The sequence below is a fragment of the Pangasianodon hypophthalmus genome, chromosome 8 (assembly GCF_027358585.1).
Source record: "Pangasianodon hypophthalmus isolate fPanHyp1 chromosome 8, fPanHyp1.pri, whole genome shotgun sequence".
NCBI lineage: Eukaryota > Metazoa > Chordata > Actinopteri > Siluriformes > Pangasiidae > Pangasianodon > Pangasianodon hypophthalmus.
In genome coordinates, this window is record NC_069717.1 from 14,630,906 (window position 1) to 14,652,325 (window position 21,420).

Sequence of the window (21,420 nt, forward strand, 5' to 3'; positions counted from 1 at the left end):
AGGTGTCAGTTATTCAGTTAAAATTAATCGTTCAGAAAAACTAAAAGAAGGAGGAGGAGGAGGAGGAGTGTATCCTGGAAACACTGCCAGAAATACACCCTGAATGGGATGCCAGTCCATCACAGGGCACCATGCACACACATTTGCACACTCATTCACACCCAGATGATAATGATATTATTTTTGTTATTGAGTGGTTTGTACTCTAGACACAACCATATCAATGTTGAAAATGGTAAGCTTTGATGTTTACAACAGTTGTTTGAGATTAATTTTTTTGTACCATTTCAGACTTTTGGGTTTTGTTTGCACACAAGCACAAATGCCACAATCAGTCACCAAGCAGTCAGTCGAGTATGACACTTTTAATGATACAGTCTTAAAAGTCAAACTGGTTAAATGCTAACTACTACACATTAACCAGGAAGGTAAGAGGTAACACTACAGTAAGGCCTGGTTTATACTTCTGCTATTTGCATGAGGTATTGACAGTCTGACACCTTTTCAATACTGCAATGTGGTCAACAGTTTGAAACTTTCAGTGCTGCAAATAGGCCAACACTAATCTGATGTTGTGTATGATGGTAATACAATTAACCACATTTCAGGGTGTTCAGAGCTATATAATTCATTTTACCATCACCAAAAATTTTTCACAAGAAATTCTGACATGTCAGAAAATGTAATCAGACATCATGCAGTGTGAGCAGTGTCACAAAACTTAGGGTGGCATGGTGGCACAGCAGGCAGTGCTGCTGCTTCACAGCTGTTTGCATGTTCTCCGCATGTCCCCATGCTCTCCCCATGTCCCTATGTTCTCCGCATGTCCCCATGTTCTCCCCAAGGGTTTCATCTGGATTCCAGATTTTCCCCAGGTGTGAACGTGTGTGTGGTGCCCTATGATGGAATGGCATCCCATCAAGGCTGTATTCCTGCCTTGCCCCTGCATCCACTGTGACCCTGACCAGGATAAAATGTTTACTGAAGATGATGAATGAATGAATGAATGAGTAAACGTAATATGCACATGGGTCAATGGGAAAACAATTAAAACTGATTTGGTTTAAACTAGCACTGTGCATACACTGCAGAGACCAGAATGCTAATAATAGTGTATTACTCTCCCTGATAGCGCGAGAGACTTTTATGTTTAAAGACTCCGCGGAAGGATATTAGGGAATGCGCCGCGGTCGCTAACTTCACGCACTTCGGTCATGTGTACGCCTCCGCCGCGCTGCTGTACAGTGGAGTGGCTCTGTGCTAGAGTTTCACTCAGGTAACATAACACCGGAGAGGACCGTTCCTGCGGACGTCGACTTGCCAGTTGAATTCACTACTTGATAAACAGTAACATGATAAAAGCCATACTGATATTCAACAACCATGGAAAACCCAGGCTTTCGAAATTTTATGAACATTACGTAAGTATGAGTTTCATTGACGCTAGCTAGCAAACTCCCGGCTAAGTTGAGCAGCCAGTCAGTTGAACACGAGTGAGCTGTGACAGAGCTCTGGACTCTTTTCCTCACAGAACAGTACATCCTTATAGATATATATTTTTTCTATTGGGATGCACAGGCATTTATTTACAGAATAGAGTGCTTGTTATTAGTATTAGTGTTATTAGTAATCTCTGGAGCTAACTGGCTAGTCAAATCAGTGGCTGAGCTGGCACATTTAAGCCTAATGATTTGCCTAGCATTTGTTTGACTAATGTGTTTGGACAATGTTAATCACTACTGTTTACTTTTTTTTTTTTTTTTTTGCTATCGCTATATCAGCTAAAAAGTCAGTATTAGTAACAGCCATCAAACTGACCTTTAAATGATTTTTTTTTTCGCAGAGAGATTTTTGTATCATCATATGAGTGTTAATTATATTTGGAAATACTGAATCAGATTAATGAAATACTAGGCACGAAAGTGTCATGTTACGTGTGTGTAATGTGATCTTGAATTTCTGATCATGTGTGATGCTGCCAGCATATACACTTACACAGCAGCCAGAGAGCTCGGGGTACCACGTGACTCGGCCTTGAGAGTGACTCGTGATTCAGTGAGTCTTCTCAAGATCAACATGATGTGATAAATGATCACATCATAAATGTTATGTTTACAAAAGAAAAAACAAAACCCCAGAACAAATCAGTCAATATATTTAACCCTTATTTACATTTAATTAACTAGAGAGAAATAAATGAACACATTGCCTACTTTGATGTGACTATCTTTTGCATATTTCATGGCTGAATAATATGTTATTCATGTGCATCTTTATCTATAGTAAGCAGAAGACTTTTTACGCAAGGTTTTAATTAGACATGCTTAATTTTCCATGTAGGTTTACAAATGATGAGGGTTTTAGGCTTGTCTTTTTCTTAGCTCAGGTTGTGCATTATTGCAGATAGAATGAAATCAAGAGTTAGTTGTCAAAAAACAAAAAGTGTAGCTAAATATAGGAGCTGATAATTGTGTGTGAGGTGATCTGACATGCTGAGTTAACACATCTGTTTTGTTTTTTAATAAAATAACCCAAAGTTGTATTATTTTTGGGACTGAGCATGATGAAGGGCAGCATTAAGCTGGCCTTACAGAGCAGGATGAGAGAAACTTCCCGTCTGACTGCTGCTCTCACTGCACAACTAAATCTCTTGACGCGAGGGTGAAAATCACATCACAAATGTGCTAACACTGTTCAGTACTTCACAGCTCAGGTGCACACACTGGACGACTGTTCAAAGTGAAACACCTTGGGTCCTGTCTCAAATGGCACCCTAAGCTCTGCAGTCCTCCACTACCAAGTCGCAAGTTAAGTGTCATTGTTGAGTTGTGGACCTACCCGAGTGATCGAGGGCTTGAGGGTGTCTACATCACATGACTACAGGTGTTAAATAGTTATAAATAATTGGTTGCAGTGTGATTACCAATGAAAACTTAAACTTCATTTTCCAATCAGCAACAAATGAATTTCATGATCATTTTTGTCAGTGGCTTCACCACAACTGAAATTGCAAGGTCACACTGACAGATTCAAATGATGCACCGTGGCAAAATCAGCCAGGTATCCCTTGAGCTTGGGTGATGGTGAAGAGTAACACGTGCAATCCTCCTGCAAATATTTTGATTGGCTGTTGGACACACTGTGCTCCTGCCAGTGGGTGGGAAATGTGTACGTTACCCCACATTAAATGGATTTTCATTGGCTGTAAAACTGGCCAGAACAAGATGATGTCTAGTGATCTGAGATTAAGGAAGTGATCCAAACACCAGTATATTTATATTTATATATTTTTAATGTAAAAACATACATATTCATATGAAATTTAATTTTAATGCATTTCCACCACTCTCTTGTTTTGTTCTGGCCCAAAGTTCCAAGACTGGCAGATTTGCATGGTTCAAGTTCATGTAGATGAGCTCAGCACACAGTGAAATTGGTGGAGGTGGATGAGAAAGGAATCGCTACGGGAAGTGATTCCTTGTTTTTCCACAGTACTGCATCCTGTTCTGTTAAAGTGAATAACACTCAAACTCGATGGCTGTATTCGCCAGGTGCATTGTTCTAGCGACCAAGGCTTTAACCTGAAGGTGTTGACAAGCAGTCAGTACACAGTTTGTGCAGTTTTATGCACTGAAATTTAGAAAGAAAAGTAGAGGTCAGGGAATATGAACACAGAGAACACTGTTGCCACTCTTCGATTAGTGTTGCTTGATGACTTGATGTTTTTTTTTCTCTGACCTAGTTTGCATTCTGGTTCCGACTCATGAAAAAAGCTAGTCATCCACCACGCACGGCGTAAAGCATGTGATCTCAGCCTCACAGGATACAGAGCATCTGATAGCTCTTGTACTCTTCTCACCACAACCAACAGGATCTTGAAGATTGTAATCTGATCGGTTCTCTATACTTCAGTGTATACACACTTTTTCATTCACTCGTTTCCACTGGGACCATGATGTAGTCACTGGAAAAAAGGTCATCTTAAAAAGTTTTGAAGCAGTGAATATACAAGATCATCTCATGTTTGCAGATGTGCTATAGGAAAAGATCTGTGGTTAGATGTCTGGATGTGAAGTCATATCCTTCTATGAAAGCAGGTCTTTTTGGCTGTGTTTACTGACAAAACGTTCCAGACCCTGTAGTGAAGCCAGAGGTTTGGATTGCAAGACTACAGCATGTGAATATGGTTAGCAAGTAAGAACCGATGTGATGAATGACCCCTGATGCTCCCGGTTATTATGTATAAGTTAGATGAATTATACAAGTTAACCGGCTTGACTTGACTTTCATTAAAAGTTGAATACTCTACTGACTGCTTGGTGATGGCCTGTGGTATTTGTCATAGGAGGTATTTCAGTAACAGAGTCTTGATTTGCACTGACATTTGACATGATTTGCATTTTCAGCATTTCATCTAATTTTATACATATTATAACCATATAAAATATCATTTAAGTGTACAAAACCTTTAAAATTAAGCAAGATATAATAAGCACAGAGTTAGTATCATTAGGGTTTTTATTGTAGGCATGTGGCATACTCTCTCTCTTTTGGACAAGATGTTAAGTTCTGGGCAACAGCACTTAAATTTTATCTGCCATGCTGTGTACATAAAACGGTGTACTGTAACCTCGAACTTTTGTGACCTCTCTCAAAATTTCCCATGAAAATTTGACTGCCTTGGATTAATTTAAATCCATTACACGTTTCTCTTCCACAGTTTAAAGGCTTTAAAAAAACCTGTTGAGAGAAGTTCACCCTCTAATAATCCCATATACCTAATCTTACTTTTCCTTTTTCTTTTTTTTTCTTTTCTTTTCTTCAAATAAAATAAAGTTTGCCTTTATAAATGGCTACAGGCAGTTACTGTTGTACATTTGAGCTGGTGATTTTTGTTACAATGCATTAGGCCATTAATGGATATTTCTGCTATACTTTACCTCAACACCCATGTTCCTCTTCTGTAATTAATCAGAACACAGAATTCTTTACATTTATATTTACAGGATTTTAACTCCTTTATCCAGTGCGAATTAACAAAAGTGTTTTACCATAACACCAAATTTTTCGCCGCTATACATTATGACTGATACGTATGTTTTTAAAAAGGGGCCAGCAAGTTTACACTCGTATATAACCTCATCCACCAGCTGGCTGAATAAAAGCACAAAAGGCTACATGCGCTTCTATTGTCTGAGCCAAAGCCAGGGTCAGATCAAATTACCTCTGATCATCCCTGGTTGGCTTGTGGTGACAGTTTGCCTGTCTAGAAATGATATCAATGAATTAAACTTTCATGGTTCTCCCTTAGAATTCTCTTGTATATAATATGTATATTTAATATGTATATTTATTGAATTCTCACATTATTGTAGCAGATGGTGGAAGCTACATTCATTTTCCTAGTGAATGACATCTTGTCTCCGTTTTGAATTACAGGTTTTAATGGCACACATGTGCTGCAATAATCTAAATTCTGAGCAAAAATAACTGCTATTTATTGTAAAACTTGAATTATATTATGGTGCCAAGAGTGCAGTCCCAGAGTTAAAAGGAAACCAGCTGATTTAAAGGCTGGGTAAATAGTTAGTCATGGAAATGTTTCCTTTCAGTTGGGAGCAACTCACTCACCTCATACATTCATTTGATACATTTACCCTGGAGTAACACCAGGTATGTAATATAATCACATAGAGGGACTGATGGACTCAAGGCGGGGTAGAGCACTGCCCTTCTCAGCCATACGCCCAAAGTTTAAAAAAAAAAAAGCTATAAAATGTGAAAAAGTGCCCTCTAGCGTGCTTTTATGGTGCCATATACGTGATGCAGTGCCCCTGTTTTCTAGGAAACAATATGAAGGGCCCTATAGGCTCCCCTACATGCAACTCAGCTGTGTTTCCTCTGGCATTCGATTATCAGTTGTTGAATTTCCATTCCTGGCTATTTGTTTGTTTTGAGAGTGAGATTAACTGTTTAATGTTTAATAATTAATGGAATAAGTCTAGCTCAAGAGCTACCAGAAACCTCAGCCACGCCGAGCGTGATAACCATGCCAGCCTCTCAGCCAGGCCGAGCGAGCTCTGCCATTTTACTAATCACACTCACCTGTTTATAAATGTGGCTCAGGTTGTAACACATTCCTACAGGGTTATATAATTGAACATAACAGCATGACGAGGAAATCTGATCCACACTCCACCATAGTAGGTGCCGAGCTATATGTTTTGCCTGTCATGAAGAGGGCACTTAAATGCAACAGACTGGAAGTCAAGCACCCAGTCAAGCTGAGTCTTGTTTGCTCTTGAGCTCTCTTCATTCGTCTTCTTCAAAGCTAATTTTGTCCGTAGTGATCTGCCAGCTCTAATTACAAAACAGGAAATTACTGGTATGTTGGTGTTTATTTTGTTTCCACATGTTGGTATCATATTGTACAATCACTTTGTTATGCTGTTACTGATTGCACAATCATGACATCTTTGTAGATTATGATATTTTTTTTAAATGCACAGCAGAGAAAGTGTTATAGTTGTGGGCAGTATTGGCTGAATGGTTAGGGCTCTGGGTTACTGATAGGAAGGTCGGGGGTTCAAGCCCTGGCACTGTCAAGCTGTTGCTGTTGGGCACTTGAGCAATGCCTTTAACCACATCTGCTCCAGCTCTGACTCCAGCTCCCTAGCAAGCTGGGATGTGCAAAAAACTGCATTTCATTGGCTCAGTACTCATACTCTGCATAATGACAATAAAGTTGAATCTAATCTAATCCAGTGTGATTTCAGTGGATCGCTGCGGTGTTTATGCTTCACATATGAGCATGAATAGGGGGAAAAAAGAGTCAAATATGAAACAAGGGCAGCATTGCACATGGGCTGGAATTTGACATGTCTCTCCCACAACTCCAGTGAGGACAGTGTGGGCTGAAAGGATTTTTTAAATGGACCTGAATGAGGTCTTGACACGATGCGTGAAGTGCATTCTGTATGACATGACGCAACATGCGAAGCACAATGCCACACACCCGGTGTGAATGGACCTTCAGTCGTTGTTTGTTTAGTAATTGGGAATTTAATATTCAGTACATAATATTCAAGATTTGTTTAGGACAAATTTAAAATGTACTTAACTTTCTGATGTTTCTCCCTTTTTTTCTTCTGTAGATTTGATATGTTTCAGGTGCATGTATGAGGTCATGTGTTACAGCGTCTATGGTAATAAGTGGAAACAGTGGCTATCTGGTTTATGTAATGGTTGCTTAAGTGTAAATGCTGCAGAATCGATGCTGTTACTCAATCAAATTGCGTTAAGAGAGAAATTCAAGATTTTAATACAATTTATTTTGTTTATTTTGCTTTCATGTAGAGCTGAAAAGCAATAAAGCATTTATGGTGTTTTATTATGAAAAATAGAAATGTTATACCAATGTAATTCAATTATTTGCATTTTCTAATCCAGAGTGAAGACACAGAGCAGCAGATCATCAGGGAAACATTTCACCTGGTATCAAAGCGGGATGAGAACGTCTGCAATTTTCTTGAGGGTGGAATGTAAGAATGAGTAACAATTTTTAAATGTATATAGTATTATATACATTATACAATAAGTAATAATCTCAAGAGGCATTTAATTAATGGATGCTCAGAATGAGGTTTTTTTTTTTTTTAATACATCCAGGTTGATAGGTGGCTCAGACAACAAGCTGATTTACAGACACTACGCCACGCTGTACTTTGTCTTCTGTGTAGACTCCTCGGAGAGCGAACTTGGCATTCTAGACTTAATCCAGGTACTTTATTTTTAGCTGGTACCTTCTGCAATTTATTTCAGTGTTATTATGGTGTGGTTCAATTGTGAAGTAAATTGTGTCATCTGTCTTCACACAGGTGTTTGTGGAAACGCTGGACAAATGTTTTGAGAATGTCTGTGAGCTTGACCTCATTTTCCATGTCGATAAGGTAATGTACGATGATGTAGAAGCATTTCTCTGGATAGACCATGGACACCTGACCATCACACCCACATGTGCTTTTTGAACATCCCATTCCAGATTTAGTCCCTCTTTGCTGTCATAATAACCTCATTCAGCACCAAGAGCATTAGTGAGATAATGCAATGACGTTGGGTGAGGAGGCATGAGGTGCAGTCAGTGTTTCGGTTCATCCCAAAGGTGTTCAGTGGGGTTGAGGTCAGGGCTCTGTGCAGGTCACTCGAGTTCTTCCACACCAATCTTGGCCAACCATGTCTTTATGGACCTCGTGTTGTGCACACAGGGGCAATGTCATGCTGGAACATGTTTGGGCTCCTTAGCTCCAGTGCAGGGGAATTGTAATGCTACAGCATACAAAGACATTCTATACAGTTGTGTGCTTCCAACTTTGTACCAACAGTTTGGGGAAGAACCACATATAGGTGTGATGGTCAGGTGTCCACCTACTTTCGGCCAGTTTAGGCAACGATTTGAATTGTTTTTGTTTGAAATTTTTTTTTTTTTTTTTTTAAGAAAGTGCGGTTTCACAATCTACAAAATTTCAGCAGTTGACTTTGGCTTAATATTTCCCAGGTACACAACATCTTGTCTGAGATGGTGATGGGTGGCATGGTCCTAGAGACCAACATGAACGAGATCATAACACAAGTGGATTCCCAAAACAAACTTGAGAAGTCTGAGGTAAGAAATATGCAGCTATGCAACTCTACTCTAGGAATGTGCAGGCATGACTGTATGTGGACTGCATGTCCCAGAATGCCCTTTTGTGATGCCTGTCTGTGGCTCTATGGCCTGCTATGCTGTGCTCCACACTAAAAGCTCAACCTGCAAATTGCAGTCCCTGCTCTAAAACAGAGTTGTTGACAGTATCCCTGGTGGGAATCAAATTCTGACTTCACACAAACACCCACATGATTATCGCTGCTTGTCTCACTGAGTGTTTCAGCTAGATGGAACACAGCTCCAAAATTACCATAACATTCAATGTAAATTAGATTTTCTGTTTCCTCGGAGAGACACAATGTTTAGTAGGTTGTGGGGGATGATATCAGTGAAGATGACAAGATTTGATGGTGAGTCAAAGACATTTTTTGGTTGCTAGAATGATTCAGCCTTCTTTTCAGTTTCTCTGGCAGGCAATATCTTTGTTTGATTTCAACATCATACATATAAATGCAGCCTGATTTCATTATGTTTTGGTATGCAGTATAGTTGGCACATTCTTCTGACAGATTAGATATGCCGTAATGTGTCGCTCATTCTTTTTGTGTACGTTTTTTCATAATTTATTTAAACATTGTAAGTTTTATTGGAATGTTTAATTACACCTCAATATCTAAGGGAAAATCAGCAATCTAAAAATAGCAAAAATCAGATTTTCGGCACTCATCCAGTGTATTTATATATCCACTCACTGGCTGCTTTAATAGGAACACCTATACACCTGCATATTCATGCTATTATCCACAACAAATCATGTGGGAGAACAGCAGTGTATAAAATCATGCAGATATAGGTCCAGAGCTTCAGTTTTCATTTCAAAATGTGATTTCAGTGACTTTTTCTTTTAATTTACTTTAAAATTTTATTATTTATTCTTGGCCAATTCCCACCCACCAGTTAGATTTCCCCTATCAAAATTATATCATTGTTGTTTTCAGCCAACATTACCCTGGCACTACAATACCCACCATGCATTACACAAACTTCTGCTACAATCAACTAATCCTTGCTCTTGGCCGCTGACGTATAAACTAATAAAATCCTTGGTGCTGCTACCTAGATATTCCCAGATATTCACCTTAAAGCAGATAACATCTTTGAGGATTTACCTCCACTTCTAAGGTTACTCAGGAGGGGGCTTAACTAGTTCATGATGCATTATACAGTAGACTTGAACATGTCAGTGTTTATAAGAATTGTTTGATGATGATGATTGTTATTTTTTAATTTTGGAGTTTTGGATTTTGATTTTTGTTCCCGCACATGCACAGTTGTAGAAAAATCAAAGACAGCAGATTAACGGTATACATGGTATACCATTCATTATCTATGGTAACTCCCAAGATCAGATAATGATTGTATTATTAGTGTGAATGTTAATGCACTGTGTGATTGAGAGGTCCTGAGTTTGTGGCTTCAAAAGTAGACCTTTTGAATTCTGTTTAACTGTTTTTGTTTTTTTTTGTGAGTGGTTTCAAACAGATAACACAACAAATTACTAACAATAAATGAATGAACTGGATTTCAATTTAATAACTGCATGGGTGCAAATATGTATTTGATTAACCAATGTTTTTTTTTGTTTGTTTGTTTTTGTATTATTTTCTTAACTCTATGACTGAGTGAATAAGTGAGTAAATATCTGAATCATTCTCAGCACCCTTGTGTCATAAACATCAAATCTTCTTGCTTGTTCTCTCTTTTGACAACCTACCCTAGACCGCTAGTGCTGAAATATGTTACAAAAAAGTCTTTCAATATGAATTTAAAAATGAATTTGCTGTGATATGTATTTGGTATATTTGTTCCTTATAATGTTTCAAAAATAACAGAAACTAGATCTTGTCAAGTTTTGAAATTCCATATCTAACATTAGTGGCTAAAAGTAAGCTGCCCTCTTTGAGTATTTAAAATTTTTGGACGATTTATGATTAACCTCTGCAGTTTAGGTATGTAAGGCATGTGCCGACAAAATTTTTGGTATACAATAATTACTTAACATTTTAGCACAATTTATATTTTCACAGTGTAGTACTGAGGAAAAATTACATTTACCTGTGCTTGTCTCCTTGGGAAGTAGTAGACATGCCTATCCAGGGGACTTTGAAGGTGAAATGCCCATGGCAGCCATTTGGGACAATCCAGACTTCACTATATGGCCAAATGTTTGTGGACATCTAACCATCACACTCATGTGTTAGCCTTTCCCAAACTGTTGCCATGAAGTTGGAAGCACACAATTGTCTCCAATGTCTTTGTATTCTGTAGCATTACAAATTTCCCTAGACATGGTTTACCAAGGTTGTTGAAAGTGAAAAAACTCGAGTGGCCTGCACAGAGTCCTGACCTCAACCCCAGTGAACACCTTTGATGAACTGGACCACCAACTGCGTTCAGTGCCTGACTTCACTAATGCTCTTGTGGCTGAATGGGTAAATCCCCACAGTCCCACAGCCAAAGCCGTCCCAGAAGAGTGGAGGTTATTATAACAGCAAAGGAGAGACTAAATCTGGAATGGGATGTTCAAATAGCACATACGGGGGTGATGGACAGGCGTCCACAAACCTTTGGCCATATAGTGTATAATGGTCCAGGCATGTATATTATAAAGGATACTTCTAATTGGTTAGCGGAACCAGTGAGTTCACCTAAAATGATCAACTGTTTAATATATTACCTATAGATGAAACATAAGAATATTTTATATAGTAATGTAAATAAAGGGAATGAAGCTGCTAGAGATAGTGCTGTGGCAAGTAAGCATTCTGGTATGTTCCATGTCTTTACTGCTACCTCCTGTAGCTCTCCATTTGTACTTTGTTTGCGTTTGTAAAGTCAGACTAAGTCAACTGGAACTAATAAATTAAGCTAGTGGCAGGATGGGGAAGCTTATCCTTCTTTGTCCATATGGTCATTAGTAAATATGATGCCAGTTTACACAGGTGATAGTGATTAACAGTAGAAAACTTTGTGCTGAGATTCAAAAGAATATGTTAAAGTGCACTCTGAATGGTTGTTACGTCAGAGTTCTCGTAGGGTGTGGAGGAAGTAGGTCATGATTACTTCAGAATGAACGTCAACTTGTATCTCAGGAGTGTGCAAACACTGTTAAAATACTGCTGCCTCCTGAATGAAACACAGGGATAGTGACAGTATTTCCATAATAACCATATTCTGCATTTTTAATATCATGGTATTATCGGCACATGCCTAATAACGGATTAAACAGTTTGTTGGTTTACTTTTAAAGTCTGCGGTCTAAGATGGGTTATACACTCTCTTTCAGCTCTACAAACTGTGATTACTTATCTGCTTTAACTACCATTCCTCATTCCTCTTTCCTGACTTTCTCTAGTTCTTTCCATTCTCTTCTTGCAGACGTTTATCTTTCAGTCCCCCAGGCAGGACAGGTAGACCCAGGTACTGCTCTGAATTCCCAACCAAGTAATTTTACACAATTTTACACATCCTGAGGACGAATATTAGACTTTTAAGAGGTACACAGTGTACCTTTGTGTAGACTTGGAGGTTTTGTTTTAAACGCCTAAACTGTCAGGTAAAAAGTTCTACAATAAGTTAACCTAAGCTAAAAGTTGTAACAGATCTAAATGTTGTATGTTTGGTTGTTTTTAAATTTAAGGAATACTCGAACACATGCTGTAATTGGTGATTTTTGTTCAGTCATAGAAAATCTACAGTTTTAATGGTGCCTAAAGACTGAAACAACTGTTGCTTGGCTTTCATTTTAAAACAAGGTTCGTTCTCAGGATAACATGGTAGAATGCAGCAGATTTGTTTTTACTTTTATGTGGAACTCAAAAATATTGTGTTTACCTCAGATCTAAGAGTAGATATTACCATGGCATAATATGGATCACAAGCAAAAATGTTTGGACACAAAATCCATTTTTTATTTGACTTTTATGTAGTTGGTAAGTACTGTTTACATCATTTGTTACTATAAGTACTTCCCAGATTAAGGATATTCCTAAGGTTATCGATGCAAATTGATAACTGGTAATGACTGACTGACTCAAATGCATCCGTTTTCATATAACGTTGATTATCATATATTATATTTATAATTTTCCCAATCTTGACAGCAGTAGTAGCACATATATTAGAATGTTGATGACCAGCATGGGATTATTGCACTTAAATCTTGTATTAATTCAGTCTAGTGATGGGCAGTTTTTGAATGTGAACATTTTTCTTCTATTTGAAAAACTCATTTAACTAAATCAGGCAAATCAGTTTGCAAGCACAAAATAATCATTTATATGCTAAAACAAGCACAATCTAAAAAAATTAAAACCTGTCCTGTTTCACTTGTTGGTGAGAATCACCTGGATACTTTCTTGTGCACATGTGCATGCGTACTGAGATCTCCCACCAAGTCACAAGGATGCAATAAACACTGCTGGCCTATAGCATAGTTTCCCTTTTCTTCTTCGTGCCTCGTACCCATCTGACCACGTGCACCCTATGAAGCTATCCGCTTGCAGCTACAGGTTACCTTACCTTCAAACTCACAGATTTCAGAATCGCAAAACCATCCATGTGGCACCACATATTTAGGTCACCACAACCCTGAAATGTTCTGCCTGCCTTGTGCTAGTTTTAGGCAGAGACAGTAACGCCCTCAGGCCCCTAGCAGGCATCCATCTTGTGGGACAGGGCCTAATCGGTGCTGCCCCCACCACTAACAGGTCCCATAGAGCACAAAAATGAAGGGAAGGGCTTGTGATGGGACGCTTTACAGCTGAAAACCTCACACCCTGGGTGGTGAGTAAATCAGCGCTTTGTTGGTATTAGACCCCAACAAAGTTGTTGTTGTGACCCAGAATGTTTGGTCTCTCTTGGACAGATGCATGATTGAGAAGCCAGGCCCCAGAGTCCAAAACAAGTGCCACTGTTCAGTGGAAGGACATTCGTTTTTGTCCAAATGAGATGGCTGAACTGGTTTCTAAAAACACTCCCTTTCAGTAAAGTTGTCAGATGTTATCCAGGCTGTGCAAGAACTGGACTGGTTCACATCGGTGGACTTGTGCGATGCCTATTTTCACATCTGCATTTCCCCAGAACAAAGATGCTTATCCTTTTGTCTTTCAACGATAGGCGCTCCAATTCAAAGTTCTACCCTATGGCATCTCCCTATTTGCCCGCATCAGAGACCAGTTCATTCAGGACTGCCTCCTCTCACACAGTGCGGTGCTTGGCCTCACGGTGAACTCAGAAAAGAGCTCCTTAGCCTAGGACCTCTTATGCCACAAAAAGAGGTACCCCTGTCTCAGAGGGAGGGGCATAGGCTCTAGCTTGCTGAAGAGACACAACCTTGCTGAAGACACAAGGCTTTTCTAATGAAAAACTGTCTGTTTGGAAGGAGTTGCCAAGCAGATAGGTTGGTGTGTCCAGTTCCTCATAATATTGTGCCATACATTACCCAAGGCTCTGGCTGTTAGAAGTGGGAAATAGAACGCTACTTATTTATGTAACTGTGCTTCTGTGAACCCTGGATGAATCATGGTTCCTTGTCATTTGGGGATTGGCATCAAACTGGAGAGAAGGTTCCAGGGGGAGGATGACTATATGACAGAGGCATTTATTGCTAATACTATTGCTAATACTATTGCTAATACTAAAAATTTAAACATTTTGTGACTTTATTGAAGGTCTCAGCATTTGTGTGTATGTGCAGTAGGTATTCAGGTGATTCTCTCCACCACTGGCGGTTATCCAGGATGCATAGAACCATGGTTCCATGCATAATTAGTGACTCTGCATTTTGTGCAGATTATGACATCCACATCTTAAATAATTAACAAATGTTGTGTTCTGCCTATCTTCTCTGGAGGTCAGAGTCTCTCTATGGGTCTCTGTATAGACATTTTTAATTAACGTCTTAGACATTCCCACCCCCAGCATTACTCTAAGTTTGTTTTCTTTAGTTCTCTTTTTTCTTCAGTCAAGAAAATGAAAAACAAACCATGGGCATGGGCATATTAATTATGGGGCTGTTCAAATGCAGTTTGTGCGAACCCTTTTACCATCTCTTAAAAGTACATACTTTCCACCTAGGGGCCCAGGGTTCCACTGGTAACCCCACAGTGATGCTTCAATAAAGGTGATTTATTGTGTACCAAATGTAAATGTGGTCTCTTAATGACATTATATAATTACTTATATTTATCTGTTATATAATTATATATATAGAAGTAATAAAATGAATGTGTGGATGTTGGTTACTGTAGGTGTTTGATATTGTAGCCTATGCATTAGCCTGTGCAATATGTCCGGATACTTCTGAGTGGTGAACCAGACAAATTTAAACTCATAGTATGAGCCACTTAAATGGCTAATTTAAAAGAATCATGTCAGTAATACACGTTGTAACGCCCATCACTAGTTTAGTTTCAGCTCTAGTTACATACTGTCTCAGTCTATGTACTAATCTCCAATAAGCTTAAAGAAAAGTGCATGATTATTTCACACTTATGGTAGTCAGTCAGTTCTTACCGGACTTTTGTGTCTGTATGTCTGTTAGAAGTTTTAATTCCATTTTAATGAGTTTTAGTTTTGTCTGTGCATCTGTTTGTATGGGTTTTGACAACAGTTTATAACCCAGTCTTAGGACAAACATTCAAAAATTTGACTTCTTTACTGACTCTATAACATGTGCAGTTATTTATCCCACTAAACAAAAGGTTGTTTTAGAATATACTTATCCATATTGCAGTTGAACCGTAGCTAAGAGTGAGTGTGGAATTCCTCACTGTTGCTCTGGCTGTCAGTGCAAGAGTGTGAATTCTTCAGGAGTGTGCAGTCCTCTCGGTTTTCGCTTGTATTATGAGAGTATGCAGAGGAATAGGAATGTAATCCTTGAGCTTTTGAATACTTTCATATTGTCCCTTGAATAGTTTCACAATATTGTAGAATCTGTTGTAGAAATTAATGGTTTATTGTAATTACATTGAAGTTAAAAAGAATTCATAGAATGAAAATAGAGCATAAATTGTATGGGTTACCTTTTGGCCATTCTATTTTTTGTCTGTACCAGAAATTAAAAAATAAACATGAATGGGTTTTTTTTATTATTGTTTCAAAATCCAGGCAGAAGAAACAAACAAAGTTTAAAAAAAAAAAAGAAAAAAAAAAAGGCAGGACAACCCTTTTTTTTTTATTTTATTTTTATTGTCAGAAATAGCAGATCCAAAATTTAAGAGACTCATGTCTCTTTTACTTCTATGTATATTGAAAAACAAAACAGAAAAAATCCTTAAATCATAGAAATAACAGAAAACAACATGTCTGAAACATGTTGCTAAATTTCAGATAGGGCTGTAAATCATCAGTATGTATTTTATTGTATTGTATTTAAGCATTGACAGCATCTCCACAGAGGAAGCTAATCCTCTGGTCGGCATTGGGAATCAATTATCGTTATCAATTAAATAGTCTAGGAATTGTAGCGCATATAAAATCTAAATTAATGGTTAATGATCTACATATTCTGCTGTACCTTATATACTAGTCATCACTGAAAATAAGTTGAACTGTAATTGCAGACAGGGTGATCATAGCTGACAATCAGTGAAGCAGGAGCTTATGGGCTTCGTTCGGAATGACAGGAGTCAGTTTGGTGTGCTTAGTGAATTGAAAACCCAACAGTTGGGCTTGTTAATGTTATTGAACCACGGGTCAAGAACATTGAATCTATTTAAAAGGATAATGGTTTATTATGGGGCATGATTATGGGGTAGTTACATCTAGTCATGAGGAAATGCCTTATTTCTGCAGTGGTTAACATTTTGCCAGCTTGGCATACATGTCTTTTTTTTTTTTTTTTTTTTCATCTTCTGTGGAATGTGGAATTTTGAGATTAGTGCCCAGTTCTCAAAGGTTTTAGTTTAGTTTTGGAAAATTCTCACTATAGACCATGTTTTTACTCCATGAACACTCAGATCCTTTAATCATATGTTCAGTTTCCATAATTACGGCTTACTCTGCCCTACTCTTAGTTACACTCGAAATTGACCCGAGACATGCATGTGCATATTGAGCTGTGAGAACAAGAATGCCGGTTTGCACCCATCTGTGATGTGCTTTGCATTTCGTGTGATGTTGACTGTATCTGTGAAATGTGATTTGAGTGTCCGTGTTGCCTGTTCTTGTGTGAATAATATTTTTCCTGCCATGGTTCAAACCCCACTGTTACTGTGTGTTGGTGCGTGTGTGTTCACAGGCTGGCATTGCAGGGGCTCCTGCACGTGCTGTTTCAGCAGTAAAGAACATGAACCTGCCAGAAATGCCCAAGAACATCAACATCGGAGACATCAGCATAAAAGTGCCAAACTTGCCATCTTTTAAATAGCAGCAGTGGACAGGATGGGCAGACGTATATATGCTAAATGTTTACCAAACACAAAGTGAATATCTTGTTAAGAAGGTACTGTGTGATTTCCTGTCGTGTTGCTTCTGGTCTTGGAATGCCATTTATGTGTCTTTTTTTTTTTTTTTTTTAAACTCTATGGAAATGAAGTATTTATTTATTACATTCCATTGGCCTTTCTGAAGGCTTGCTCCTACAATTTGGCTGCTACAGTATTTGAAGATCATGTCTTTATAATGCTTTGTACATCAGACCTAAAAAAAAAAAATACTCAATTATGGAAACATCCAAAAGTGATGCTGTATATGCTTTAATTGTATTACTGGTATTATACTGTATGTAATCAGAGTATTTTATATATAATTTATCTTTTCTTACTCAAGCAATGCTTTTATCTTGATCAGTGCATGTGAGTGTTTCTTCTTTTTTCACAACAAAATAAAACAAATGCATCATTTTATTTTTTGTTATAGTGTTTTTAATGGTACACTGTAGTGTAATAGCAATTTATAGTCCAGGTCATAATAGAAAACGCTTACTCCAAAAGGTTATTTTAATAAAATGGAAATTTTGCATGCATACATAAACACATACAAGGGATGTAACCAAATACGAATACATTATTCGGATGGAACAGATAATGTGTTGTAAACAGATAGAAATATAGATACGAATAGGAAGCACACTGCTTTTATAGCATCTTTAGTAACTGCCTGGTCTGGGTTATGGTGCTTTAAATTAGGCTACTGTTTATAGTTTGGGAAATAGAACAAACTAAATTCCTTTGAAAATATAGTGATCATGTACAAACAAAAACAGATCCAGGCATATGTCTAGTTGAGACCAATTTGAGACTGGCGTGATGAACTCTCAGAGCCAGACTTCATGGACAGTGCTTCCATGTCTACTAGGGCTTCACAATATGGAGAAAAAAATGCAACGTGATTAGTTTGTAAGATGATGTAGTAATGATGTGTGATGCGATAAATCCGAGGTAACCGTGCGCAATATCAGATTGGTTTTCAAAAACAATGTGTTTGTAAATTGCCAGCCCATTCTCCCAGTGTCACAGTTTAAGATCAGAGCACATCATACCACACCACACAACACCACACCACACCAACAAATCTTCAGATCATTAGATGAAATTAGCTTTCACTGTAATGCTCTTTAATGGGCCTTGTGCTAGTGTTTACTGTGTAGGACAATTAAAACTGAGCTGTATTCTTCCAAAAGAACGACAGAAATCTCAAGTAAGTATTAGTAAGCCTACTTATTTCTGTCACCCATCGCTTTTCAGAAATCACTGCAGGAGTTAAGGACACTATATGGAGAAAAGTATGCGGACGTCTGACCATCACACTCATATGTGCTTGTTGAACATCCCATTCCAAACCTGTGGACGTTAGTTTGGATTTGGTGCCGCTTTTACTGCTGTAATAGCCTCCACTCTTCTGGGAAGGCTTTCTACTAGAGTTTGAAGCATGGCCGTGGGGATTTGCTCATTCAGCCACAAGAGCATTAGTAAGGTTGAGTGCAGGAGAGGAGGCCTGGTACACAGTCGGCAATGCAGTTCATCCCAAAAGTATTCAGTGTGGTTGAGGTCAGGGCTTTGGCAAACCATGTCTTTACGGACCTCACTTTGTGCACAGGGGTACTGTCTTGCTGGAACATGTTTGGTCCTCTTAGTTCCACTGAAGGGAAATCTTCATACAGTATACAAAGTCAGACTGATGTAGACAGTTATGCTCTTCAAACTTTGGCAACAGTTTGGAAAAGGCCCACATGTATGTGTGATTGTCAGATGTCCACAGACTTCTGGCCATATAGTGTATCTCCTGCAAGAGATGCAGTCAGGGCCCTTTCATTGTAATATTCATGAATATCCTCACGGATGGGGCAAAATTTCAGCAGTAGGTTTAATTAGCAGTGAAGCTGACATCACATCATGACTACATGCACGTTGAAACAGAAATTTAATTCATTCGGGTTATTTATTTTTTCCTAATATCATGACTGTGTTTCTGAATAAGCTACAGTATAAATAACGGTCACATATGGTGACAGGAACCTGAAGTGCTTTCTTCTTAATCCAACATATTTTGCTGAGCATCTGACCCGTATTTTCACCAACTACTGGTAAAATATCAGTTGACATCAACTGTTTTTTTTATTTTTTTTTATTTTAAAATTTCCTTAAGATAATGCTACATTCTACATGTCCTGTTTGGTGTCCGCCCTGTTTAGTGGAGAACTCATGTCTATCAGTGATGGCCTGAGGACAAACTTTCAAGTCAAGATTATCATTTGCACAGTATGCCAAGACATACAGTATGTACATTGAAATGCTCATGTAACAGAACATCACACGTGCACACACACACAGAGATACAGTAAGTACAGTACAATAAACATAAATATATATATGGGCACAGGCTGACCCAAACTGGACAGTTGAAGATTAAGAGAAAAGAAAAAGGAAAAAAAAAAAAAAAACACCTGGTCTTTTTCTAGTCTTCAGCTGTCCAGTATGGGTGAGTCTGTTCCCATATATGTATATATATATATATATATATATATATATATATATATATATATATATATGTGTGCGTGTGTGTGTGTGTGTGTGTGTATGTGATTCACACACAGATTCCTGGTCTTGGCTGACAGGAGTGTAACCCAGTGTTGTCTTTTGTTGTTGTAGCCCATCCACCTCAAGGTTCGATGTTTTGTGCATGATAATTAAATGCTTTCAAGTGTTATAATTCTTTTTATGGTAAACCTTGTCTTACTGCATGGACTTTATGCATTGTGCTGCTGCCACATGATTGGCTGATTGGATAACTGAGCAGGTGTACGGGTGTTCCTATTAAAGTGGACAGTGAGTATACACAATATATACACAAACTATATATATATATATATATATATATATATATATATACACATACATACATACCCACACACAATCTATGTGTAAATTGTTTAAAAGGGAAGAACAAGTGAAAAGTCTGATGCTTGGGAACTTTCCTGATCTTTTAGGAAGCATTAGCTGATTAATTGAGTGTAAACAGGCAAATATACAGTATTAATGTCTTTACTATACGGACTGAGTTACTCTTTACTCTTTTTTTAACTTTTTCAAAATGTTTCAACATTTTTTAAACCTTTCTCTCCCCTATTCAGGCCATGATGTCACGTGACTGAGCTACATGTGACCGCTAAACAGGAAGTAACTACGTCCACTACATGGTCGAATTCCAAATGGCTCCTTGATGTCTACATAGGTGCACTACGTAGGGTATGAAATAACGGCTCTTTATGTAGTGCACTATATATATCCAAAAGAGAGGTATTTGGGATCTGACTTATGGTTCCTAGTTAGCCAGATGAAAGACTGATGGTTAATATAAAGATTGATGAAACACTAGCATGGCTTTAATTGTCAAAGAAACACAGAGGTAAGTGCGATTATTATTATGATGATTATTATTTTAAATGTGAGAAGTGCTGTTATTGTGTAGTTGTCCTGTTGTTAGCTGGTAGCTAGCCTGTGCTTGTTAGCTATAGGGATCTAGCTAGCTGAAAATTAGCTAGCTCTGGAGTTTAACTGAGCTAAAACGCTAGCTGTAAACGAGCCAGGTGGCAATAACAGAGCTGAAGCAGGTGTCTATTGTAATAAAAACATTTATCTTTTGCAATATTCGAATTTGTGCAAAGTGCAATGAGGTTAAAACTATAATTTTCTTTAGCGATGTGCAAGAATGCAAAAACAAACAAACAAACAAACTAACAAAAAACTGGAATACAGTGCAGTGGTTTTATTTGTTTGTTTGTTTGTTTGTTTATAATACCTCATTTCTCTTTACAGCATCAGAGACGCAGTAGCCTTCATCAACTCTATAGAGGTCAATAAGCTGTCCAGACTTCTCTCTCGCATTCTTCAGAAACTTCATCTTAAGGTATGAATCCCAAACCTACTGTTTCCTCTAAACCCAGCTCTGGTGTGTATTAGACTTAAAGGAAAACTCCTCCCTGAGACACATCACTTATGTTTATACTGAAGTATTTGTGATGTGTTTAGTGATGCTGGTGCTGATTTGTCAGTTAGTGCTGTATTTTTATTATGTCCGTGAGAAAGAGCAGTCGTCTCCCGCGCTGATGTCACAGGGGGACATTTCTGGCACGGTTCCGGCAATGGCGTTTAATAAGTAAGGGATAACACACGACAGATCCTGCTGTTATACGAAAGTATTGCACGCTGGAGGGGAGTGCCGCTCCCCCATCCCGATCTGGACACGCATGTTACGGTGCGTTCAAGTCATGT

At 38.2% G+C, this 21,420-nt stretch overlaps 2 protein-coding genes across 3 annotated transcripts in view; both read left to right on the forward strand.

The window, feature by feature from the left end:
- Positions 1-1,204: 1,204 nt before the first annotated feature.
- On the forward strand, positions 1,205-17,553 carry ap3s1 (adaptor related protein complex 3 subunit sigma 1). Of its 2 annotated transcripts, XM_026924171.3 has the most exons (7): positions 1,205-1,421; positions 7,450-7,541; positions 7,669-7,780; positions 7,878-7,949; positions 8,555-8,662; positions 12,083-12,124; positions 16,947-17,085. In XM_026924171.3, the coding sequence occupies exons 1-6, from the start codon at positions 1,353-1,355 to the stop codon at positions 12,116-12,118; spliced, it is 489 nt and encodes a 162-aa protein (XP_026779972.1). In that variant the 5' UTR covers positions 1,205-1,352; the 3' UTR covers positions 12,119-12,124; positions 16,947-17,085. The 2 variants fall into 2 exon arrangements, with proteins under 2 accessions (XP_026779972.1, XP_026779962.1); XM_026924161.3 differs by lacking the exon at positions 12,083-12,124 and having other exon boundaries at positions 1,208-1,421; positions 16,947-17,553.
- Positions 17,554-20,375: 2,822 nt separating this feature from the next.
- Positions 20,376-21,420, forward strand: part of commd10 (COMM domain containing 10) — a 42,333-nt gene continuing 41,288 nt past the window's right edge. Inside the window, exons 1-2 of the mRNA XM_026914974.3 lie at positions 20,376-20,554; positions 20,965-21,055. Coding sequence (XP_026770775.1) covers positions 20,526-20,554; positions 20,965-21,055 — 120 coding nt within the window. The 5' untranslated portion in view covers positions 20,376-20,525. The remainder of the gene's footprint in view (positions 20,555-20,964; positions 21,056-21,420) is intronic.